The 26,725-nt window shown below is 40.3% G+C and overlaps 1 protein-coding gene across 1 annotated transcript; it reads left to right on the forward strand.

The window, feature by feature from the left end:
- Nucleotides 1–1,328: 1,328 nt before the first annotated feature.
- Nucleotides 1,329–26,725, forward strand: DDX21 (DExD-box helicase 21). Its single transcript, XM_036265652.1, has 15 exons — nucleotides 1,329–1,473; nucleotides 3,380–3,832; nucleotides 5,439–5,514; nucleotides 6,189–6,367; nucleotides 8,890–9,007; nucleotides 9,875–10,060; nucleotides 11,180–11,325; nucleotides 12,013–12,162; nucleotides 12,549–12,710; nucleotides 14,709–14,828; nucleotides 15,863–15,936; nucleotides 18,373–18,532; nucleotides 19,686–19,820; nucleotides 23,640–23,684; nucleotides 25,145–26,725. Exons 1-15 carry the CDS (start codon nucleotides 1,387–1,389, stop codon nucleotides 25,412–25,414), a joined length of 2,361 nt encoding a protein of 786 aa, XP_036121545.1. The 5' UTR covers nucleotides 1,329–1,386; the 3' UTR covers nucleotides 25,415–26,725.

Here is a 26,725-nt window from a genome sequence, read left to right on the forward strand (position 1 = left end):
AGTTACTAAATTTATCTGTTAAAAAATTGAGACTCTGAAACATCAAACAATAATTTGTGAAATATTAATTTTTTCCTTTAAACTGTCATTTTAAAAATGTGCAATTAAAGTAATATTATGAAATATAGCAATAAAACTTCCAGCATTTTCCTTTGTCACTAAATGATTATATTTTGAATTTTCTTTATTTTTTAATTCTCACCTGAGGACATTTTTCTATTTATCTTTAGATAAAGTGGGAGAAAGGGGGAGAGAGAGAAACATCAATCACATCCACTGATTGCCTCCCACAGGACCCCTACCAGGGCCAGGAGGAATCCCAACCAGATAGTGCCGTTCACCCAAACCGCTCCTCTCCGTCCCCCCCCCCCCCAACAGCTGAGCCAAACCGCCAGGGCACATTTATAATTTTTTAAACACCTTGGCACACACACCTATGAGTTTTAATAATTTGCATTTATTGTGCTGTATGTGCTAGGCACTGCTAAACCCTTTTCAATATCTTACTTAATTTTCAAAACTGATGAGGTAGGTTTTATTGTCCTCATTTCACCAGTGAGAAACTCGGGTAATGTGTCCAAAATCACTGAGCAAATAGTGCAGGTTTTCAAAGCCTGCCCTGATTTCAACCCATTTTTAAAAACTATTTTGATTAATTGGCTCCCAATTCTTTGGATCACTAGTTCTTCGGAGGAAGTTTGTTGAGTGCCCGAGTAAATGACCAGGCCCTACTGAATTCTAGTTCTAAACTAGGCTTCTGAATCTGGCGCTTCCTTTCAGAGTGGACAAGATGATCAAGAACACACGTTTCACCCTGGCCCGTGCGGCTCAGCTGGTTACACCAGAGTCCTCGCTTACACCAGAATGTGGCGGGTTCCTTTCCCCGTCAGGGCACATACCCGGGTTGCGTGCGATGGGGCGCCTGCGGGAGGTGACCTATCAGTGTTTCTCAAATCAATTAAAAAAAAAAAAAAAAGATGCACGTCTCAGGGTCTGTTCTTGAAAGGGCTTTGCAAACCCGAAGAACCTAAAGCACTGAAGAGGCGCCACTCAAGTCTGTCTTTAGCAGGTCGGGGTCAGCAAGAATCTGGCGAGTCTTGAACAAGAACACGAAGCCAACCTCGGGGTTCCATCCAGTTCTACCCTACTGTAGGGACCCTCTAGTTTAGGCGCCGTGAGCAGTCTGCGCACCAGGAACACGCCCCGCGAGCAGCTGGTGCTCAGGAACTACCACGTGGGACTCGGCCTCCCCCGGGCTTTCTCCTTCCGGGGGCAAGGCTTTGCTACAGGAAGTGACGAACGCTGGGTGGGCCCGAGGGGTAAAGCTGTCTCTTCCTCTCCACGCGGTGGACGAGATCCGCAGGCCTCTACAGCTCGTGCCGAGCGATGCCGGGGAAACTCCTTAGTGACGCAGATTTGGAATCAGACGCAGCCATGGGAAAAGTGGAGAAACCGCGAAAGCAAAATGAGAAGGTGCCACCGAGGGCGGAGGGATCTGGGGCAAGGCAGGGCGAGAGGCCGGGGCGCTGAGAGGAGCAGGGCCGCGGGGGACCGGAGGGGAGGGTGCGCCGGCTGGGAGCGTTCGTAGCGCGTCGCCTACCCGGTTTGTCCCGAGACCCGCGTGGGTCCCGCCCAGGCCGTCCGGGGGTAGTGTGTTCGGCCGGCGGTGGAAGCGCGACCGCGCTCCGGAATCTCTGGCCGAGACCTGGACCGATCGGAACTGGAGGGAGGGCCAGGTGTCTCACGTGGTCCGGGGCGCTGGGTGTCCCGCAGCCGGTGCACAGAGTTGGACGTTCACGGTTAGGGCCCACGTTTTGGCTCAAGCTCAGCTCTGACTCCAGCGAGTGCGTGCGCGAGGGGAATTGTTAGTCAAGTCAAGGTAGGGACTGACGCTCTAGACTAGACTGGGGAGGCTAACCCGCTCGCACACGTGGGCGCTGTCAGTGGGGACATCTTCATCCTATTAAGGGAGGTCTAGTTTTCCGGTAAGTAGTTCTTAGAAAATAAAGTAGTTCAGTTCCTCCTAATGTGTATTGCCCAGGTTACCCGTTGAAATGTAAAGCAGATTTCGGTGTTAACTGTACACCATATTTTTGAGACAGGTCAGCAGAGTGCAGTCCTCTACTTTGACAGCTGTCTGCCTCTTTGCTCTTGTTTCCTTAGATAGTGATTGAACTGTGACTGAGTGTTCTGAGATAAGGTCAGAATTTCCCTGAACTTGTGTTGTACACGACTTAGAATTTTCTTTCCTTGCTGTTTACCAACAGCAGTATTTTGGCCTTGTAGAAAGCCAGGGAGCACAGACTTGCCTTCACAGGTGGGGAGGACGTTTACCTTCACTGACTGCATCAGTGAACGTGTTGAGAGGTGTCGGATGCTCAAATTAGGAGGGACATGGCCAAACTCCATTATATTCCAAAGGAGACCATCTGGGATGAAAGAACTGAAGTCATGGGAGGTGGGGAGGGGGAACCAGGTTATTTTTCAGACATCTGAAGGACGTCAGGTGGGAGAGGTTACCTTCATCCATGATTTGAGAGCAGAGGCCAGGCCTGAAGTCTTAGGGAGGCAGATTTCAGCTCAATACAATACTCTTCTACTTCTGGGATGGTGCTGGGGCTGTCAGAGAGGTTTTAACAGGCCACACCTGTCTGTCTTCAGTAATACAGAAAGTTGGAGATGGTCAGACATTTCGGGTAGGAGCCATAGTCTGGTTTGGTTTTGAGGTTTCATTCATTCCATGTCCCTGTAACTTGTGGCCCTTCCCCTTCTTTAAATTAGGTTCATCTTTTTTACACACGAGGTGATAGATTGTGAGTTTTTATAGCTTTTTGGTTCATGAAATGTCTCTGTAAATTCATTTGCATGTATGAATATAGGCAAGGCAGATGTTATGAATCCTTGTTTTACCTGTACAGGAATTTTAGGAAAGGAAAGTCTGTTTAACATCTTCCATTTGTGGATATATATGGCCTTATTACTTTGATCAGAATTAAACTGTACTTGATCACTTGCTATAGTATACTTAGTTTAGAGCCTGTTGGAGCATCCCATGAACCACCCCAAATCCTCTGTGGAACTTTGATTTTACAACTTGTTTGACCAACATGATTTGAGTAGTTACTAAGAGGCATCCTCTTCCAAGCTAATGAAATATTGATTTATATTTATCTCCATACATCTAAGAAATAGTATTTAAAAAGCATACTGTTTGATTTTTGCCTTATTGCAAAGTGGAAGTACAAATGTTGAAAATTGCCTCCAAAATTTTGTTCTTTGTAGTTGTGTGATCTTGAAGTAAACTGGAATTGATGTGTTATACAAATGTATCAGAATCTTTGTTCAGTGTTCGTATTCTCTTTCTTTCTTTTTTTTTTAGAAAGGTAAAAAAGAGAAGTCAAAATCTAATAAGACTGAAGAGATAGCAGAAGAAAAGGAAGAAGCTGTTTCCCCGAAAGCTAAAAAAGTTAAAAAGAAAGCAGGGCCTTCTGAGGTTGAAGTGAATTCTCCTAAAACCAAAAAGGCAAAAAAGAAAGAGGAGCCATCCCAAGATGATGTGATTTCTCCTAAAACCAAAAGTGTAAAAAAGTCAAAGGAACCCACTGGAAAGGAAGTTGTTACTTCAAAAACCAAAAAAGTGAAAAAAAATGAGGAGCCTTCTGAAGAAGAAGAACTAAGTGCTCCTAAGCCCAAGAAGATGAAGAAAGAAAAGGAAATGAATGGAGAAATTGGGGAGAAAAGCCCCAAACTAAAAAATGGATTCTCTCATGCTGGACTTGACTCAAACTCCAGTGAAGCTGCTAGTGAAGAAAGTAACAACGAGTTGGAGCAGGTAAGGTTTATATACTTAGCATGTGTCTTTCATTGTTGTCATTTCATATAAATAAGTAGGTAATCTCTGCATGTTATATAATAATGGGAAATTTGATTTGTTAGCACATCATGGGGTCCTTTGAGCAGGGTCAGAATGCTTCCTTTGCAAGTAAGCTGATCTGTTTACATTTGGGGAAAATCTTCTCTCCAGATCTGGTCAGTTTATTTGCAAGTCAGAAATCTGTAGGAGGGATATAGTCATGCAAATGGCCCTAGCTTCCCTCTGAGGGGTTTCACCAAATAAATCATGATTAAGTAGGATCATAAGTCTCTTTGTTTAGTCCATTAACTAACTTGAGTTGAACAGGATGATTAAATAAATCTGGCCATTTGGAAGCTTATTCTGTTAGCTTTCAGAATCTTAGTCAAGAAAGAAAAATTCTAATTTATTTATTGTATTTTTTTTTAATCCTCATCCGAGGATATTTTTCTATTTATCTTTAGATAGAGTGAGAGGGAGGGAGAGAGAAACATCAAAGTGAGAGGAACACATCAACTGGTTGCCTCCTGCCCAAGAACTGAGGTACATGCCCTTGACCAGAATTGAACCCATGACTCATTGGTCCATAGGCCAGCGCTCTAACTGCTGAGCCAAACTGGCCAGGACGAATAATCCTAATTTAACAAATAATTTTCTGTTCGATGTAGGTTGTGATCAACATTTAAGAATTGTTTTTGATTATAAAAAAACTAGTATGTGATGTAGAGAATTTAGGAAATATAGAAAAAAAAATTTTTAAGTCTCTAGAATTTTTGCATTCAGTAATTAGTGTATATTAAGCACTTTTTATGTGGAGCTATTTATTTTAATTATTTATTGTTCAATAAAAATATTAAATTTTCTTAATGGTTACATAATCCATCATATCAATTTTTAGAAATTCATATAATTATTTCTTGGTTGGGCATTCAGATTTTTTACTATCAGTTAATGCCACCATTTGTTCCTTATTTCTATGGATGTATATGAGACATGTTGCTGTGGAATAGGGCTAATGACCTGTGCAACAGTATACTCGTTTGGAATGGCTATGGAATAGTTCTTAGTTGAGACTGATTCTGCCCTCACTAGCCATATACAGTGTATGTGTAGTATATGTTTGCTGCAGATTTTTCTTTTACAGTTTTACAGATTATTTCTTTTTTTTATCCTCACCTGAGGACATTTTTGCATTTGTCTTCAGATAGAGCAGGAGAGAAGGGGGGAAGAGAGAGAGAGAAACATCGATGTAAGAGAGACACATCCATTGAGTGGTTGCCACTCACATGACCCCAACCGGGGCGGGGACAAACTGCAACTGAGGTACAAGCCCTTAGTGGGAACCGAACTCAGGACTCTCTGGTCCATGGGCCGATGCTCTAACCTCTGAGCCAAATGGCCAGGGCGATTATTTCTTTTTTAGATCTTGATTTACCTACCAAGGTTTTTGTATATTTTTGGTTGATTGAGAAGAGATATTTTAGAATAAATAGTTTTCTTTTAGTTACTTTCCCATAAGATTTCTCTGTATTAACCTGTAGGGTCAAAATTTTTTTATTTCTTTCTGTGGCCCTTTGTTTAATAGGAAATACCTGTGGAACAAAAAGAAGGCGCTTTCTCTAATTTCCCCATATCTGAAGAGACTATTAAACTTCTCAAAGGTAATATTCTTAGAAATATTGTATAAATTAGAACATACTGTTTGGAATCACCCCACTGTTTTTGTTGAGATGGACTAGGACATGTTCTTATATGTAACCATATAATGAAGTAGGTGAATATATTCAACCAAGGACTACACTAGTGATGGCCTTTGTTGACTCTGGAACAGGTGGTTAACATTTATTCAGTACAAGACGTATATTCAGAAGTATAATGGCTGATAGTGCTGCTGCAATTAAACACTTGATGTCATGTTAATATTTTCTTTTTTTATCCTCTTCCACTTGAGTTATCTCTAGGTTAATGATACTAGCCTGGCTTAGAATCCCTCTTAGCAGTGTGCCTGTGAATGAGTGAGGTGGTCACAGATGCTCAGCTAGGTGTTTTCTGAGCCAGGTGTGGCACAGTCTGAACTTGGACTGCAAAGCACCTGATTTTCAGGCATATGCTGACCAGTGGGTGAGAGTTTATGACAAGCGACTTAATCTCTTAATAAAGATTTACTGTAATTCAGTGCTTTATAAAGTTTGTTGATATTTTTTAGTCAGGTGGATTCTTCACTACCAAAATATATTTGAACCTGACTTTGTAAAATGTTGAGCAGAAGGTAGAACTTCTCTAGTATGGCTGATATTTTAAGAACTGTTAGATAACATGGTTAATTTGTTTACAGGCCGTGGGGTGACCTTCCTCTTTCCTATACAAGCAAAGACATTTTTCCATGTGTATAGTGGAAAAGATTTAATTGCACAGGCGCGGACAGGAACCGGGAAGACATTCTCTTTTGCTATCCCTTTGATTGAGAAGCTCCTGGGAGAAATGCATGACCGGAAGAGAGGCCGCGCCCCTCAGGTAACTCTGTCATAGCTTTAACACAGACCCCAGGGGCTCCAAATCCACACAGGAAAAACATCTCTTGGGCATTGTTTACAAACAATGTTGTTGTTTTTTTTTTTTTCATCCTCACCCGAGGACATTTCTTCCATTTTTTGTTCAGATAGAGTAGGAGGGAGAGAGAGAGAGAGAGAGAGAGAGAGAAACATCGATGTGAAAGGGACACATCGAGTGGCTGCCACCCGCACAACCCATCCAGGGCCGGGGACAAACCGCAACCGAGGTACTTGCTCTTAGCAGGAACCAGACCCAGGTCTCTCCAGATCTCAGGCTGGTGCTCTAACCGCTGAGCCAAACCAGCCAGGGCCAAACAATGTTTCTTACTGGGTTCTCCTTAAAGCCTTTTTTGGGTATTTACTGTAGATCTATATCTGCAGGTAAACCAAGATAACTTTTTCAAAGTGTTGGCCAGAGCTCTGGCCCGGTAGCTCAGGTGGTTAGAGCATCATCCCAGTACACCAAGGTTGTGGATTAGGTCTCCAGTCAGGGCACATACAAGAAGCAACCAGTGAATGCATAAATAAGTGGAACAGCAAACATGTTTCGCTCTCGCTCTTTCTTTTCTCTTTCTCTCTCTAAAATCAATTTAAAAAATTAAAAACCAGTATTGGCCAAAGATCCATTGTATTTAAATATTGTAATGCATCCCATGGTTGTGATCACCTGTATTATTTATTTAATGTTCATAATGTTTCTTTCAAACTCTTAGATGTCCCTGGGGCTCACAGGTTTGGTCACATGTCTATCTTTTTTGCTTGAAGTGGAGAAAGTGTTTGTTTTTAATTATTTATTTATTTTGTAAAGACAGAATCATTTTTTTCTATTGATTGATTTTTTTTAGAGAGAGGAAGAGAGAGCCCGGCCAGTGTAGCTCAGTGGTTGAGTGTTGTCCCATACACCAAGAGGTTGCCAGTTTGGTTCCCGGTCTGGGCACATGCCCAGGTTGTGGGCCCACTCTGCAGTGAGGGACATGCAGGAGGCAGCCAATAGATGTTCTCTCTCATTGATGTTTCTGTCTTTCTACTCTCTAAAATCAAAAAAGAAAAAATATATATTTTTAAAAAAGGAGAGAGGCAAAGAAATAGAGAAACATTAATTTGTTGTTGCAATTTTTTATGCATTCATTGGCTGATTCTTGTATGTGCCCTGACCCAGGATCCAACCTAAACCTTGGCTTATTGGGAAGATGTTCTAAGCAACTGATCTACCCAGCCAGGGCAAAAGGGTTTTTGGTTTTTTTCCTTTATTGATTTTTTATTTTATAGAGAGAGGGGAAAGGACAGGGAGAGAGAGATAGAAACATCAGTGAGAGAGAACATCAGTTGGCTGCCTTCTGCATGCCCCCCACCGGGGATTGGGCCCACAACCTGGGCATGTGTCCTGACTGGGAATCGAACTGGGGAACTCTTTGGTGCATGGATCAATGCTCAACCACTGAGCCACACTGGCTGGACAATCAAGGGTTTTTTAGTAGCAATGCATAAATAGGAGGAGAGGCACTCAGAGAGGTAAAGAGACCAAGCCTCCTTACCTCCCCGAAATGCCTGTGTATCACATTGGCCAGAGTTTCTTGTACCTCAAATTTCTGACCCCACCATACTTGTTTACTGGCCTTAACTTGTGTCCATGCTCCCGCCTCATTTGTTTATTTGTTTACTGCTAACAAATGCAGCAGAAAAGGAAATATTCTAGCACCTGGAATACCACCTGGCACATAGTAGATATTCAGTAAATATCTATTGGATGGATGTATTAGTTCATATTTGTGTCAGGTTGTTACACTGCTAGAGCATCTACAGTGGTTTCTGTTGTGTGTCCTGCTGGATCAAACTCAGACTACTCCAGAGTTCAAAGCCCCTCATCATGTTGGCCCTGCCTTACTTGTCCGACTTCCATTCTTCTTCAAATTTACTGTGGTGTTGAGGTTCGGGCCACAGGTTTTGGAGCCTGACTCTGAATTTAAATCCAGTCTTAGCCTCTTCTTAGCCTTTGGTTTGAGAAATCTCTTGTATATTATTGTAGGTATTATAGATGAATACCTTGTGAGAATTAAATGCGAGTAATGCGTATTAAACATTTAGTAGAGCCTGAGAAACAGTAAAAGCACAAATATTAGCTGATGTTCTCAGCAGTGTCACTCCTGCTCCAGGTGTTCCTTTCCTGGCGTGCTGTTCTTTAAGTACTAGCAGCTCCATGACACGTTCCCAGTTCCTTCAGCCTGCTCCGTGCAGCCCTCCTGGAGCAGTAGCTACCTTTGCATACCTACTTTTCTTCTGATTGGTAAGGTCACAATTGTTTGCCTGAGTATGTTTGTCAGGAACTATGTTTTATGATCCTCCACACATGCAGCACATTACAAACACATAATAGATGTTTTGAAAATACTTGTTAGGGTGAGGTGGACCTTCTGATGAATTCCAGATTTGTTGAGAAACAATACTGCATAATACTACGAATTCAATTTAGTTTTATCTTTTTAGGTACTTGTTCTTGCACCCACAAGGGAATTAGCAAATCAAGTAAGCAGAGACTTCAGTGACATCACCAAAAAGTTGGCTGTGGCTTGTTTTTATGGTGGAACTCCCTATGGAGGTCAAAGTAAGTATATCTAAAAGTGAAGGAAGGAAAATGCCATTGGATCCAACCTTGACATCTGGCTTTACCTCCTCTCGTCATGTTGTTATTGTTTAAAGATAGTCAGTAACATGGTCTTACATAATGATGTATCAAATCCTGTGTGTCTCCTTAGGACTTGTATTGTCGATGTTTATCTAAAGACTGCAAAGGTATCTTACTGAACACAAGGGCAGAGTCCAGTTGGGCCCTTGGAACTAGAAACTCAGAATTCAAGATTACTCTTTTTTTAAAACCTTTTTATTGAATTTATTGGGGTGATACTAGAAGTTCAAGTTGCTTGATTTTCCTGTACTTTTGTTTGCTCATGTATAAAATAGCATTACTAAATCACCCTGCAGTGGTATTGTGAGGATTGAATTGAGTGATGTATGCAGAGTGCCTGGTATCACTAGATTGCAGTAGCCAATCAGTCAAAAGCTGCATTAGTACCATCTCATACCAGTCTGCTTTCCCGAATGTCTCTGTATCTTCTTGGAATACTTGCCCTTTTAGCTTGTCTCATCTTCCCTAAACTTTAGCCTTATAAAATGTTCCTATTTCTTTAAGATTCTACTCTCACTTTGTGAAACCTGACACTTCCCACCAGCTAAGGAAGTTGTTTCTTTCCTGGTGCTACCATCCCCCACTGGTGCACTTGTCTGTTATGTCACATAATACACTGGACTGTCTCATGTTTTTCCCACTAGATTAAGGAGTGTCTTGGTATCTTTATCTTCGATACTTAGCGTATTACCTTGTACTTGTAGTCAGTAATATTTGTAATTGGTACCCCAGCTTAATAAAAGGACTTACAAGCCCAGTATGCCTTTATCATTATGTTCTTTATAGTTGAACGTATGCGGAATGGGATTGACATCCTGGTTGGGACACCAGGTCGGATCAAGGACCACCTGCAGAACGGCAAGCTAGATCTTACCAAACTTAAGCACGTTGTCCTGGATGAAGTTGACCAGATGTTGGATATGGGGTTTGCCGATCAAGTGGAAGAGATTTTAAGTGTGGCATACAAGAAAGGTAAACTCAAAGTTCAAGGAATTGATAAAAGGGATAAAAAGGGTGGTGATTATGTAGTTTTCTAAGAGTTAAATGAAGTTTTAGGAAATTGGGAAGTGACTAATTTTATTCAGGAAAACTTGAATTAAGTGTAATTCATGATTTATTATAAATGGGAAAATTTTTAGGAAATAGGAAATTTCATATCTACAAGTTTGGTGTACTTGACTTTTGCTGTATTTCTTCCTGACTTTGTGCTATTGTGTATAAGTATGTGTGTGTATGTTAATATAACCTTACTATACATATAAAGATTTGGCATAATAGTCTGTGAAGTAGTTGTGCCATGATTTAATTCTGTCTATGTGTATTAATTTCTAGATAATGTAAATAATTCTGCTTACAAACATTTTGGTGCAGATAGCTTCCTTTCATAGCACAGAATCTGGAATTATTTCTTTTAAAAAAAAATTTTTTTTTCTTTACTGATTTGAGAGAGAGAGGAAGGGAGAGGAAGAGAGAGATAGAAACATTGATGAGAGAGAACACTGATTGGCTGCCTCCTACATGCCCCCACTGGGGATTTGGTCCACAACCTGGGCATGTGCCCTGACTGGGAATTGAATCGGCAACCTCTTGGTGCCTGGGTCGACCCTCAATTACAGAGCCTCAGCGGCTGGGCTGGAATTAGTTCTGTAGGATAGTTTTCTAGAAGTGAAATTACCGAGTTGAAAGGTATGAATAGTTCATGCTCCCCAATATACATTGTCAAGTTGCTCTCCGAAAGGGTTCTACCAGCTTGTACTGCCATTTGAAATATGTGAAAGTGAATTGCTGTTTTTCACTAGGTAGGATTTGTCTTAATGTTCTGATTTCCCTTGTGGGTCATAAAGGCCAATGGTCAGAAAGCAAAAGAAGTTTAAAGTGCTTTTGCTATTTCAAGGATCCTTTACATAAATTATTTAGGCAATGTGTCTTTGCCTGTTGGTAACCTCTGTGTCTTTCATTTTTGTGTCCTCAATGCCTAGCTTGGCCTAGTGGTTGCTGTAGAGTGTTAATGGACCCTGGAAGAACTGGGTGAGGTCGAATACTATGTAGGCTTGTTTGGGTTATTCATACTAACTGTTTTCCCCCCCAAAGATTCAGAAGACAATCCCCAAACACTGCTTTTTTCTGCAACTTGCCCTCATTGGGTATATAATGTTGCTAAGAAATACATGAAATCTACATATGAACAGGTGGACCTGATTGGTAAAAGGACTCAGAAAGCTGCAATAACTGTGGAGGTAAATGATTCGTTTAGTTGCTGGAATTAGTAATAAATTGTATATAACTTTTTCCCTTGTCTGATTCTGATAGTTGTAAGACTGGCAAATACAAACTCTTTTTCTAGATTAATACAAATCCATATGAAAAGCCAAGTAAACATATTTGTTTGAGTTGTATTGGCGTCTGTGTTTTCTAAATTTCATTAAGAGCCTGATTTCAGAATCTTTTGGAACTTAAATCTTTCTGAATATTCTAAACAGAAATTACCTCTAGGCTTTAAACACTAGAAGGCGGTGGAGAAATCCAGTGCTTTGTGTTGAAGCAGTTTTCATTTTAGGGTCCAGTACCTACCTGAATTCATTTCACCCAAGGAATAGATGTGTACAGTACCTGACTACTGATTGCATTTTTTAAGTGGGTGAAGGGACAGCACATACAGAAACATTTCTTTTGTTAGTTATTTGGTTTCCCGAAAGAACCTGAACGTTATTTCTTTTCCTACGTTTTCATGGTTATATCAGAAAATAGATAAAGAAGTCAGATGCTCTTTGGAGAAAGGGAAAGGGCTCTCTGCTTTCATGGTTTAGCCTTTTCTCTCAACAGTGGTGGTATAAGTCTGCTCTACTGCCTTTCGTGGTGAGCAGGAGATTTCAGGTTCCAGCCAGGGTTTATGAAATTGATCTTTCTTTTCCCTCTCTTTTAAGCATCTGGCTATCAAGTGCCACTGGACTCAGAGAGCAGCAGTTATTGGGGATGTGATCCGAGTGTACAGTGGTTTTCATGGGCGCACTATCGTCTTCTGTGAAACCAAGAAGGAAGCCCAGGAGTTGTCTCAGAATGTGTCCATAAAGCAGGTTGGTCCTTCCTTTCCCTTGCCTTTAGGGAGGAAGTGTCTTTTAGCTAAGAGTCAGGGTATACATGTTAGAGCTCACCTAATCTATCTGTCTCATCTCAGAGATGAGGAAAAGGTGTGGCTTAAGCCAAGGTTACACCAGCTAATAGATGTGATCACATCACTCTTATCTGGTGTTCTGTTCTGTACCTTGTGAAGTATAGGTGATTTAATGACCAAGACTGGAAATGGTTTTGAGGCTTGTCCATATTTTCTTTTCCCTTTGTATAAAATAATACATCAGAGGTATCACTAGAATATGAATCTCTTCAACACCCTCACAGGTGATTTAAAAAGTACTCGTATTGTTGGATCCGGTATTCTTAAGCTAGTTTATTTCTTTGGCAGGATGCCCAGTCATTACACGGAGACATTCCACAGAAGCAAAGGGAAATCACCTTGAAAGGTTTTAGAAATGGAGATTTTGGAGTTTTGGTTGCAACCAACGTTGCTGCGCGTGGGTTAGATATCCCTGAGGTTGATCTAGTTATACAGTGTTCTCCACCAAAGGTAAGTGTTTTATGTTTTGGTTTTACTTTGTTATTTCTTTTGGGTACTAGAACAAAATGAAAGTTGTATTATTTACTTTCATGTGATTAATAATAGCTGTTTCTTGAGTGTAAGGGTGATTTTAAAATTTACTGTGAGGCCCTCCCCTCAGAACTGACAGTTGAGTGCAAGTGTGATCACTGGCCAGAGGCTGAAAACATAATTTCTGGATAGAGGGTGAGTCCTGGAAGGCTTCACGGAGGTAGTGCAAATTTGAGCTGGACTTCGAACATAGGTAAGACTTAGATGGGGTCGGGGTAAGATGGATAAACTTATGAGCTAGAAGATAGAGAAGGGAGAGAAGAGCATTGTAGTCAACAGCCTCTGTGGTTTGAACTGCTGAGTTTTGTGGGAAATGGGAACCTCTCATGGAGGGCCCTGAAACGTAATTTATGTGGTGTGGACAGTACTTCACATAAATAAAAGCTGGTGGGAAGGAGCCTGTTTACATCACTTCATTTCCCTCCAGACTTGCAAATCAGGATTAAAGGTTGTTTACAATTATGGAAAAAATACCTGATTACTGTGAAGTCATCAATTCTTATAAAGGAAGTCGTCCTGTTAGTGTGTGGCATAGACATTGCTTAAAAGAGCCTGCAGATCTGTGCTGTCCGACATGACAGCCACAGCCAGGTGGGACTGTTGGACACTTGAAATGCACCTAGTCTGAATTGACGTGTGCTACAAGTATAAAACAAGTTGGAATGTTTTCTGTTTTTAACTTTTATACACACTGGTTTTGAAGACATGAAAAAAGAATACAAAATATCTCATTTGATAACTTGTTTTAAATACATAACATATTGAAGTGAGAAAACTTTTGGGCATATTGAGCTAAATAAAATAATATCAAAATTAATTTAACCTTTTTGTTTTACTTTTTAGTGTGGTTACTAGAAAATTACAGATTGAAATTACATATGGTTCTGTTGGACAGCACTATTTAGACGATGCTTTGTGGAGATTTGCCCACATGGTTAAGGACTATTGTTCTAGAGGTTTTGAAAAATTATCACAATACTTAAATTTTTTTTAAAAAATTGATTTGATAGAGGAAGAGGGAAAGAGAAAAATTGATTTGTTGTTCCACTTACTTACGCATTCATTGGTTGATTCTTGTATGTTCTCTGACTGGGGATTAAACCCACAACCTTGGTGTGCTGGGACGGTGCTCTAACTAACTGAGCTACCTGGACAGGGTTTTAATTTTTTTTCTTAAATTTACTTTATTGGATGACATTGGTTAATAAAATTATATAAGTTTTAGGGGGTACAATTCCATAATATACCACCTATATATTGTGTGTTCACCACCCCAAGTCAAGTTTCCTTCCATCACCAATTATCACTTTACCCTCTCAGACCTCCCCCCACTCCCATTTCCCTCTGGTCATCACCATACTGTTGTCTATGAGGTTTTGTCTTTTTTGTTTTTTGAGTTTTGTACTCCCTCCCTTAAGCCCTTCACCTTTTCCACCCAACCCCTAACCCCCACCCCTCTGACAGTTTGTCAGTCTGTTCTCTGTATCCGTGAGTCTGTTTCTATTTTGTTAGTTTATTATTTTTTTTTATTTTTAAATTCTCACCTGAGGGTATTTTTCCATTTATCTTCAGATAGACTGAGAGGGAGGGAGAGAGCAAGAGAAACATCAATGGGAGAGAGGCACATTGACTGGTTGCCTCCCGCATGGCCTGACCAGGGCTGGGGACGAACTGCAGCCGAGGTATGTGCCCTTGACCGGAAATCCACTTCTTCAGTCTGTGGGCTGATACTCTAACTGCTGAGCCAAATTGGCCAAGGGCTTGTTAGTTTATTTTGATAATACTTTAATATAAATTGAAAGGCCAGGGAATCTCCTCCCTCATACCCCTGACATTACCAACACTCTTGCATCTGTTTAGATTGCTCATGTTTTTGTCTCTCTTTGTTCTTGTCATCCATGTATTTTACTTCGATAGGATGTGGAGTCCTACATTCATCGTTCTGGGCGAACGGGAAGAGCTGGAAGAACTGGGATTTGCATCTGCTTTTATCAGTACAAGGAGGAATATCAGTTAGCACAAGTGGAGCAAAAAGCGGTAAAACTATTTTCTTAGCCTTATTCAGCGTGTGTTGAACACTAAAGTCAGTCTTTGGTTGTCTTTGGTTTCTTTACTTGATTTTTATTAACTTGAAAGTAGTTTTATTTCCAGCATGTGACCATGAGTGATAGCTTGTTGTTAGACACATGTTTATACATTGTTCTACGATGTAAAACCCATTTTGAAATAACTTTGCATTTGGAAGCAGTGGTTTTATTTTCATATTTACAATTATAAGGAGTGTTTTATGTTAGTCAGTTTTTAGACAATGATAACATGAACACAGAAATATTTAAACATGGATTAGACGGTTAAAGAAATTCTTCTGTAAGGACATTTGTATAGGTGCTTCCTCCTCCAAAAGGTGGAGCTTCATCTCCCTTCCTTGAGTGGACTGAACTTAGTGACTTGCTCACAAAGAATAGAGTTGGAGTGGTGGGGCAGGAGAGATTTGACAGTGCTAGAAGCAGGGCAACACTGCCTGGCCAGGTGATCATGGTTGACATGAGTCATAAGCATGTGGCCCTGGGACAATGAGATGAGTTGGTACTCACCTGTGGTCTTCTTCCCCCAAATCCAATGACCCCAATCTAAGCATATGAAAACTATCAGACAGCCTAATTGAGGGACAGTCTGCAAAATACCTGACCAGTACTCCTTAAAACTGTCCAGGTCCCACAGATCAGGGGAGACTAAGATGATGTGATGATTCGACGTAATATAATATCCTGGATAGGATATAGGAACAGAGAGGTTTTTACTAGAAAAACTGGTGAAATTTGAATGAACTCTGAAGTTCATATTAAAGTAGCAATTGGGTTTCTTACTTGTGACAAATGTACCGTATTAGTAACAATAAGAAAACTTGGTGCATGGTATATAGGAACTCTGTAAATCTAAAACCATTCTTAAATAAAAATTTTATCTTATAAATATGTGTTTGGTAAATATAAAAAGTTAGAGGACTACTAATCTCAGTGGGCCAGTTAATGACCACACTATGTATTAAACTATGGTTCGTTTTCTTGTAGGGAATTAAGTTTAAACGAATAGGTGTTCCTTCTGCAACAGAGATAATAAAAGCTTCCAGCAAAGATGCAATCAGGTATGTTTCCTAACAGTGCTGTGGTCTGTTTCAGCATATGCTCTGTTGACAGCATATCTTTGAGTAGTAATGAGATTTGGCCTTTTAAAATGTATTTTCTTCTCTTGTTTTTTTTTTAATCCTCACCCAAGGACATTTTCACATGTATCTTCAGATAGAGTGGGAGGGAGAGAGAGAGAGACATCCATGTGAGAGAGACACAACGAGTGGTTACCACCCACACGACCCCAGACGGGGCCAGGGACAAACTGCAACCGAGGTATATACCCTTAGCAGGAACCGAACCTGGGGCTTTCCAGTCCATGGGTTGACACTCTAACCGCTGAGCCAAACCGGCCAGGGCTAAAATGTATTTTCTTTATTCATTATTTTTAACAATTTATTTTTATTTTATTTTTTTCTATATTGATTTTAGAGAGAGAGAAAGGGAGAGAGCGATTGAAACATCGATGAGAGAGAACATCGATTGGCCGCCTCCTGCATGCCCCCCACTGGGGATTTGGCCCGCAACCTGGGCATGTGCCCTGACCAGGAATCGAATCAGCCACCTCTTGGTGCATGGGTTGACACTTAATCACTGAGCCATACTGGCTGGGCAGTTGTTAACAATTTATAATCCTCTTGTTATAAAAACACAAATGGTGCTGAAATAAAATGATGCAAAGTAGAAATCCCTCATCTCTGTGCATCCTTGCCTAATCCTGTTCATTATTGGAAACCACTGTTAATAGTTTGGTTTGTCTGAGGCAGTTTAAGAAACTATATCTCATATATGGTGTAGGTATTTTCCATCTGGAGACTGATTAGACTGGATCGCAGATAATATTCCCAGCCTTCATTAATCCACTTACCCTCCTGGTAGGAATGAGAGTTGATTATTTAAATTTTAGTAAATATCTACATAGGATTAAATTAACAGGGTTTGTCATTGGAGAGTAAATAAATTTTTTTATTGCGTGGGTTTGTCCTACAAAATGAAGAATATTTAGCTGTTTGGTATTCCAATTGTTTAGTGTGTATTCTTGAGTGTGTATTCTTGGGGGTGAGTAGGGTTGGCATGAAAACCATAAAGGACTTGTTTTCTAGATGTTCCCTGCTTAGGCCAGATTCTGAGCATCATTTTTAGAATGCTTTCCACAATTACATATAATTATGTGACATGCTTATTAAAAAATAGACAGGGGACCCTGGCCTGTGTGACTCAATTGGTAGGAGTATTGTCTCATACACTGAAAGGTCATAGGTTAGATCCCTGTTTGAGGTGTGTATGGGAAGCAACTGATCCATGTTTCTCTCATCCCTTCCATCTCTGAAATAAATTTTTAAAAAAATAGACAAGGGGAGTTCATGATCAAAACAAATGCTGGATATTCTGCAAAGGAAAATAATTTTAACTCAGCATTTTTCAAATTTATTTTAGTGTACTTTTCTTTAAACATCCTGCAAACAGGGTTTCCTATGACACCAGTTAAATTTTGGGGTGAGATGGCTAGGAAGAAGGAAAGAGACAAAGACGCTGGTGGTGGTGTGTGGGAGGTGGCCTTGAGGGGCAAGCCTGTCAAACGAGGCTGCCCCCTGCAGCCTTGTTCATCCTTGTCCTGGATGATCTCTTCAAGTTTGAGATGTGACATTTATTATTCACTGAGATAATAGTGACTCCCTAATAAATATATAGTCTCATAAAGGCTTGTATCATTTTTTTTTCATTTTTTTTTTTTTTAATCCTCACTTAAGGACATTTTTCCATTTTTTGTTCAGATAGAGTGGAAGGGAGAGAGAGGAAGAGAGAGAAACATCGACGTGAAAGGGACACATCGAGTGGCTGCCACCCGCATGACCCAACCAGGGCCGGGGACAAACCACAACCAAGGCACATGCCCTTAGCAGGAACCAAACCCAGGTCTCTCTGGACCGCAGCTCTAACTGCTAAGCCAAACCAGCCAGGGCAAGGCTTGTATCATTTTTAACCTAATTTGGGAGTCTTTTTTTTTTTTTCTCTTTTATTTCAGAATGGAAATGGCTATAGTATTTTTTTGATTCTAAAAGTAACACTTGCTTATTATAAACAACGTACAGCATTTATTAACATCAGGTTTAATGGCAGCATGGCATTTCATTGTGTCTGTTTCATGGTTTATTGAACCAGCGCAGTTTAAAACTGTACACTTTTTAAACTGTACATTGATGGACATTTTAATATCTTATTATTTCCTTTGGATGAAACATTGTTTGGTGGTAAGTTAGAATTATATACAATCAAAGGAGTAGATTTACTACAGAAATGTGATAATTATATAAATTACATCAAAATGATGTGTTAGACATATGAAAAATCTTGTTTGAAAGTTACTGATGTATATTGAGATGTTGTCTTGGAAATGAAATTTGTCCACTTCTACTCTCCTCCTAACAAATATATTTTCAATCAAACCACAGGTTTTTGGATTCTGTTCCTCCCACTGCTATTAGTCACTTTAAGCAGTCGGCTGAGAAGCTGATCGAGGAGAAGGGAGCCGTGGAAGCCCTGGCGGCGGCGCTAGCCCATATTTCAGGGGCCACGTCTGTAGACCAGCGCTCCTTGATCAACTCGGAGGCGGTAAGGTCCCTGTCAGATATCTGATGCTTTGTAATTTGGAGTATGAACAGGATTTGACAGTATTCCACTTAAATGTCACAGTTGTTCCAACTCTTAAAATTTATTTTATTTTTCAATTACAGCTTACATTCAACATCATTTTCTGTTAGTTTCAGGTGTGCAGCATAGCAGTTAGACGGTCGCACACTCTACGAAGTGGTCCCTTTGATAATCCCAGTACCCATCTGGCACCATACATAGTTAATACAATGATTTTGACTACCCCAATTGGTTTAACTTTTGCATGAAGGTAGATGTATATAAACAAATCCATAGAGATGTAAAGTAGATTAGGGTTGCCAGTGTCCTGGGAAAAGGAGGAAATGGCAGTGACTACTAATGGGCATGGACAGGATTCTTTTTAGGGGGATGAAATGTTCTGAAATTTTAGATAGTGTTGATGGTTGCAAACTTTGTGAACAAATGAAAAAACCCTGTATGGTATACTTTAAAATGGTGAATTTTGTGGTTATGTGAATAATATCTCAAAAAAAATTTTTCTTTCCTTTATTGATTTTTTTAGAGAGGAAGTGAGAGGGGGTAGAGATATAGAAACATCAATGAAAAAGAACATCAATTGGCCGCCTCCTGCATGCTCCCCACTGAGGATCTGGCCCACAACCTGGGCATGTGTCCTGATTGGGAATCAAACCAGTGACCTTTTGGCGCAAGGGTTGATGCTCAACCACTTGGACTATATCTCAACATTTTTAAATCCTAAAATATACTCACACGTACAGATGTATAAAATACATTTGTCCAGCATACCTAGAAACTTTAGCCGTGTATTCTTTTCGGTTTCTTTTTTGAAATTTTTGAAATAACTCTAGGTTCACATGTTGTAAGAGATGATGTAGGGAGATCCCTGTGCACTTCCCCCAGTTTCATGGTAACAGTTTGCAAAACTCGAATACCACAATAGGGTTACTGACATTGGCACGATCCACCTATCTTATTCAGTGTTCCTCAGTTTTACTTGTACTTATTTGGGGGTGGGGGGCAGTATATCCTTTTAGGGAAGATTTTTCCAGAAATATTTTAGAAACATGAGGGCAGGTGTTTATCAGTTAGGTTTGTTTCTCAGACTTTAATTTTGTTCCCCTTTTTTCCAAAGGGCTTTGTGACCATGATCTTAAAGTGCTCAATTGAAATGCCAAACATTAGTTATGCTTGGAAAGAACTTAAAGAGCAACTGGGTGAAGATATTGATTCCAAAGTGAAGGGAATGGTCTTTCTCAAAGGAAAGCAGGTAAGGAAGGCAGGGACCTCTGTTATGACCTTGCTTTGGTTCAGTAGCTTTATGAGGGCAGTAAAACACTGTGTGATGGTTTCTCCCTGTTCTGCCCGGATGCTACATCTTTTCATTCTCTATATAATTTTCTCTTGGCACTGTCAACCATGAACCTCAGTTCCATGCAGTCACTGACAACCACTCCATCTGAATCTCCAGCCTGAACCATCTGTATCTAGTCTTGGACTTGAAGCTCCAGCTGCTTCCCTGACATCTCCACTAAGATGGGGCTTATTAAGCAACTTAAAACAAGTATTCAAAGTTGAATTAATAATCTTTAATTCAGATTCATAATTTTAAATACTGCTTTCCAAAATTGGTGTTCTTTCTTCTGAGTCCTGCTCTCAATTAATGGTATGGACCAGCAGAGCAGCTCTCAAACATTTTGGTCTCATGACCCCTTTACATTCTTAACAAATGTTGGGGACATCAAGAAGCTTTTGTTCATGTGGGTTATGTCTATTGCTATGTCTATTGCTATTTTCCATATTAGAAATTAAAACTGGAACTCTAAAACAAGAATATCATTTCAACTAGTCACCAGAGCAACATCACATGTCATGTAGTGTCTGGAAAACTCCACTGTACCCTTATGAAAGAATGAGAGTGAAAAGGACATAACATTTTAGTATTATGAAAATAATTTTGACTTTGTGGAACCCCCAAAAGATCTCAGGGTTCCAGGGGTACATGGACTATACTTGGAGACCCACTGGCCTGGTGAACCAAATCAAGTTTTCTTTCAACTCATTACATGTCTGAAATGTTGGTTACCTCCTTAACTCTACATGATGTAAAATAAAGTCCCAGCTTTCCCATGAAGGATAAGATCCTTCATTAGTTGGCTCCTGCCCCTCATACCAACTTCATCTCTGCCTCCTCACCACCAACACCCTCCTGCACTCCAGCAATGCCAAGTGCACCTTATTTCTCTCATCCTAGGTGCATGCTGAACCCACTGATTATAGTGTTTCTTCATTCAGGGTGTCCTGTATGACTTGGCTTAGCCCTAAGTCTCCCTGTGAAGCTTTCCCTGGCCATACATCAGAGTTGGGGCATCTTTATCTGTACTGCAGAGTTCTGGTTTATTTTTTTAAATTATTGATTTTATGGAGAGGAAAGGAGGGAGGGGGAGAGGAAAGGATGGAGGGAGAGAGAGAAAGAGAAATATCGATGTTAGAAACATAGATTGGTTGCCTCCTGCTTGTGCCCCAACTGGGGATCACACTAGCAACCTGGGTTTGTGCTCTGACTGGGAATTGAACCTGCCACCTTTTGGTGTACGGCAGCAGTTCTCAACCTGTGGGTCGCAACCACTTTGGTGGTCAAACAACCCTTTCACAGGGGTCACCTAAGACATAACAGTAGCAAAATTACAGTTATGAAGTAGCAACGAAAATAATTTTATGGTTGGGGGGGGTCACCACAACATGAGGAACTCTATTAAAGGGTTGCAGTGTACGGGATGACACTCCAACCAACTGAGCCACGTTGGCCAGGACTGTACTGCAGAGTTCTTAGGGCATACCTTTATTCAGGTATATTTTACTTGCTGTGCTTGCTGAGAGCCTCAAGAACACTATAACCTACTTGAGGACAAAGACTATTTTCTTTTTTTTTTTTTTGGTACATGTCCCTAGCGGGAACCGAACCGGGGACTCTGGTCCGCAGGCTGACGCTCCAACCGCTGAGCCAAATCGGCCAGGGCTAACGACTATTTTCTAGTTATCTCTATAAGCCAGTAAGTGCCTGGCATTGAATACTTAGTAAACATGTAAATGAAGATTCCCACAAATGGCAAAATCCATCAGTACCTTTGGTTATAACTGGGGAAAGTACTGGGTTGAACCGGTGTTCCTCATAAAACCTTGCAATTACAGACAGCCGGGAGGGAGGGGTGCCTGTGTCAGTTGCTGGGGTAGTTTGAATTAGGGTATTTGTGGAGGCCAAGAAACAGAAGGACTTCCTTAATTGGAGATGATATCTCTGCTTATTATCAGTGATAGTGTCCTATATTTAAATTTTTAGAAAACTTTTTCATAGGAGGCTGAATTATGAAAAACTAGAAAATTAACCATAGAAGATCATTTATTTTCCTGGTTTTAGTTAGGCCATTCTGAGTAGTTGACACTCTTTTTTTTTTTTTAATTAATTTATTTTGTTACAGATTTTTCTACTTTTCCCCCCATTGACACCCACCTCCTTTCTCCCATTCCCCACCCCCACCCCCTCCAGTATTTTTGTCTGTGTCCATTGCTTGTGCGAATATAAGTTGTGTGGTTTATCTCTTCCCACCCACCCTCCCTCCCTCTCTCCTTCTGAGGTTTGTCAATCTGTTCCCTACTTCCGTGTCTCTGGGTCTATTTTGTTCATCAGCTTATTTTGTTCATTATATTCCACAAATAAGTGAGATCATGTGATATTTGTCTTTCTCTGATTAGCTTATTTCTCTTAGCATAATACTCTCTAGGTCCCTCCATGCTGTCTCAAAGGGTGAGAGATCTTTCTTACAGCTGCATAGTATTCCATTGTGTTACGACAGCTTTTTTTTGTTTTAGCTTTTTTTTTTTCTTTATTGATTTTAGAGAGAGAGGGAGGGAGAGGGGGAGAGAGATAGAAACATCAATGAGAGAGAACATTGGTTGGCTGCCTCCTGCATGCCCTCCACTGGGGATTGAGTCCTCGACCTCTTGGTGCATGTATCGAAGCTCAACCACTGAGCCACACTGGTTGGGCATCTGCTGATGGGACACTTGTGCTGTTTCCAGATCTTAACTATTGTAAATAATGCTGTTATGAACATAGGGGTACATATATTCTTATTGATTGGTGTTTCAGGCTTCTTAGGATATATTCCTAGAAGTGGGATCACTGGGTCAGATGGCAGTTCAATTTTTAATATTTTGAGGAAACTCCATTGTTTTCCATAGTGGCTGCACCAGGACACTCTTTCTGATGAAAGGCTTTAGACTATAGGTTTTGGAGCCATGCTGACCAGAATTTTTAAATTTTTTTTTTATTCTCACCCGAGGACATTTTTCCGTTTACTCAGATAGAGAGGGAGGGGGGAGGGGGGAGGGGAGGAGGAGGGGGAGAGAGGGAAACATCTATGTGAAAGGGACACATCGAGTGGTTGCAACCCACACGACCAACCAGGGCCGGGGACAAACTGCAACCGAGGTACATGCCCTTAGCGGGAACCGAACCCTGGTCTCTCTGGACTGCAGGCCGACGCTCTAACCGCTGAGCCAAACCGGCCAGGGCATGACCAGAATTTTAAAACCTACCCTTCTTACCAGCTGTGGGGCCTTACCAGCCAGAGACCTTTTTTTAATCAACTCAATAATGACAAACTTACTGCTTTCCCAGGGTTCATTTTTTAATGGACACTTACAAGAAAAAAGTCTAATACACTTCAAACCCTATGAATTAAAACATATTTTTCATTTAAAATTTCTTACCTAGGTACATAATATCCCTTCCACAGTTTTTTTTCCCCATTATTAATAAGGAATATGAGAAGTTATAGAGAATGAAAATGGAAGTGAAAGACACAAAGTGTTTGAGTAAATTATTGATGGCAAAAAAACTAGAAGCCATTTATAAACAGCATTTGCTGATTATACAATTTTGGAATAGTTTAATGCTAAATGTGATATTTATTTTTAATACCTTTTTTGAAAAAGCATAATACCTGGTCACTTGGAGTATCACTTAATGTGCATTTTGTAATTCTAGTCAAAGGCTGGATTAACATGTATTTGTTTTGATTTCTAGGGTGTTTGCTTTGATGTCCGAACTGCAGCAGTAACAGAAATACAGGTATTTTTTTCTCTTGGATTTTGAAGTTAACATATCTAAGTTACAAAATGTTCATTATTGAAAAGATAGAATAATAGAAAGGAAAGAACTCTAGTCCCTTTACTAAAAAACAATTAAGAATTTTAGTATTTTTCTGCTAACATTTTATACTTACATATATATTTTGTTGTTGTTGTTAATCTTCACCTTAGGAGATATATATTTTATGATCCTCACCCGAGGACATTTTTCCATTTTTTGTTCAGGTAGAGTGGGAGGGAGAGAGGAACAGAGAGAGAGGAACATCAACGTGAAAGGAACACATCGAGTGGTTGCCACCTGCACAACCAACCAGGGCCGGGCACAAACTGCAACCGCGGTACGTGCCCTTAGCGGGAACCGAACCCAGGTCTCTCTGGACCGCAGGCCGATGCTCTAACTGCTGAACCAAACCGGCCAGGGCACCTTAGGATATTTTTTCAGTTGGTATTTATTTATTTATTTATTTATTTATTTATTTATTTATTTATTTATCTAAATCCTCACTTGGAGATATTTTTCCATTTCTCTTCAGATAGAGTGGGAGAGAAAGGGGGGAGGGAGAGAGAGAGAGAAGAGGGAGAGAGAAACATCGATTAGTTGCCTCCTGCACAACCCCAACCAGGGCTGGGACCAAATTGCAACTGAGGTATGTGCCCTTGACCAAATTGAACCCATAACCCTTCTGTATGAGGGCTGATGCTCTAACTGCTGAGCCAGACCGGCCAAGGCCTGATATTTTTTCTTGTTCAGCCTTTCTGTTTTCCTTTCAACAGAGTTGTGAACCATATCCAGCTTTTCCCCCCATAGACGTTATGTGGGGTTTACATAAACATTTAGTTGCTATTTCTTTATTCATACTGCTGTGAGAAACATGTTTGTACATGATATATTTATGTTTTCTACCTGACAGCTTTGGCTGCCCTATAGTAATTGAATTGAATAAATGATACTGTAATAATGATTCACTATGAGAGTACTTTTTTTCCTGAGGACATTTTTGCATTCATCTTTAGATAGAGCGGGAGGGAGAGAGGAAAGGAGAGAGAGAGAGAGAACCAATGACATGAAAGAGACACCTCGAGTGATTACCACCCACACGACCCCCCAACAGGGGCCAGGGACAAACTGCAACTGAGTTACATGCCCTTAGCGGAAACCGAACCCAGGACCCTCTGGTCTGCGGGCCAACGCTTTAACCACTGAGTCAAAACGGGCAGGGTGAGAGTACTTCTTAATAGTGAAACTTATTTTTCCCCATTTTAGTGACTGGCTTTTGGGCCGTGAAGGTCAGTATTTTTGGCCAGTGACCTTTTAAGCACTTAGGTTATCAGTCTGGTTTTTCTCTTTGAGAAAGGGCAAAGTCTTGTCTTTTTATTCTTTTTTAAACCAAATTCAATTAAAAAAATCAAAGAGGTAAAAACAAAAGCATCTCTCAACAGGAAAAATGGCACGATTCCCGGCGCTGGCAACTCTCTGTGGCCACAGAGCAGCCGGACCTGGAAGGACCACGGGAAGGATACCGAAGCTTCAGGGGACAGCGGGAAGGCAATCGAGGTTTTAGGGGACAGCGAGAGGGAAACAGAAACTTCAGGGGACAGCGGGACGGAAACAGAAACTTCAGAGGACAACGATCAGGAGGTGGCAACAGAAATAACAGATTTCAAAACAAAGGCCAGAAACGGAGTTTTAGTAAAGCATTCGATCAGTAATTGAAGTAGAAGATTTATATGGCAAAACAGAACTATGTTTGGCAACATGGAACTGAACTTTTTTTTTTCATACAAAGTTAAACGCACATTGTGTTTCCTTCCTGACCACTTGCCTCGCCCCATCTCTTCCAGAGAGATAAGCTTCATCCAAATTACTTCATCTGGTGATTGTCATTTATAACTATTGCTACTTCTGTATCCGATTTTCCTTGTGAAAAGGTGTATGAATTCATTGCATTTTTATTCTAATGCATTTTTATAGATTATAAGTTAAAGTCAAGCAGATATCTGCCTATACTTAATAAGTTGACCTGTTTTTATACTTAAAAGTATCTCTTAATAGCATTCTTTCCTAAATATCTATGCAAAATGCAACAGTTTCTGAAGAAGCACTTTGTTCTGTAATTGGCATTTCTCAGCCACCTGCCGAACAATTCCTTGTGTGGGTCCTATAACATGTCTTCTGAGAATTAATACTGGGTTTTGAAGCAAGATTTCAAACTTAGCTTGGATGTAATAAAGTTTATGCCAGCCTCGGCTCTAGATTTGGAGAATGGTGATACATTTGACAGGATACATTATGTAGATTAGTCATCATTGTGTGCATTGTGATGCATTTTTATTTCTAATATAAGGTGATTTGTGCTTCAGTGAATTCTTCACACTATACATCTATATATCTGTATGTATATATAACAGTATTTTAAAACAAATGTGTTTAAAAAATTCTAAATGTATAAGATGTCTCCATAACTTTCTTCACAAGTAAGGAGGCTGGATAAATGGGGCTTGATGATAATGTATTCCACTTCTATTGGAAGGTAACATTATTTACCAAGAAGGAATTAAGGGAGTAGCAGACAGAGATTTACACTGCTGAAGAATCAACAACAAAACCACTGCAAATGTATTTCGTATGCGAGAAGGAAGTGACTGTTGAGAGCAAAGAGAACAAGTAAAGATGCATGATAAAGTATTTAATTGGTGAAAATTTAATGGGTCATTAATGTTTCTGGAGGTTAATGTCTAATGGGCAAATTGGGATTTTTGGGTAGATTGATCTGGTTTAGTTACTCAAAGGCCTATTCCTATAGCCACAGTATAGGAATCTTTTTCTATTAGACTGCTACTCCGCTGGGAGGTTTTAGCTGCTTAGGAAACTTTTTTTTTTTTTTTTTTAATTTTTAGCCAACGATAGTTTTCTGTTTATCTCCAGATAGGACGGGAGGGAGAGATAGAGAAACATCGACATGAGGGACACATCGACTGGTTGCCTGCCTCCTCCCGCACCACCCCAACCAAGCCAGGGAC

The sequence above is a fragment of the Molossus molossus genome, unplaced genomic scaffold (genome assembly GCF_014108415.1).
Source record: "Molossus molossus isolate mMolMol1 unplaced genomic scaffold, mMolMol1.p scaffold_m16_p_17, whole genome shotgun sequence".
In the NCBI taxonomy this organism is placed as follows: Eukaryota; Metazoa; Chordata; class Mammalia; order Chiroptera; family Molossidae; genus Molossus; species Molossus molossus.

Coding starts and splice junctions, on each gene's coding strand:
- DDX21 (XM_036265652.1), top strand. CDS start 1,387: ATGCCGGGGAAACTCCTTAGTGACGCAGATTTGGAATCAGACGCAGCC. Junction 18,533..19,685: donor CCTTGATCAACTCGGAGGCG/GTAAGGTCCCTG, acceptor TTTTTTCCAAAG/GGCTTTGTGACCATGATCTT. Junction 23,685..25,144: donor CAGCAGTAACAGAAATACAG/GTATTTTTTTCT, acceptor ATCTCTCAACAG/GAAAAATGGCACGATTCCCG.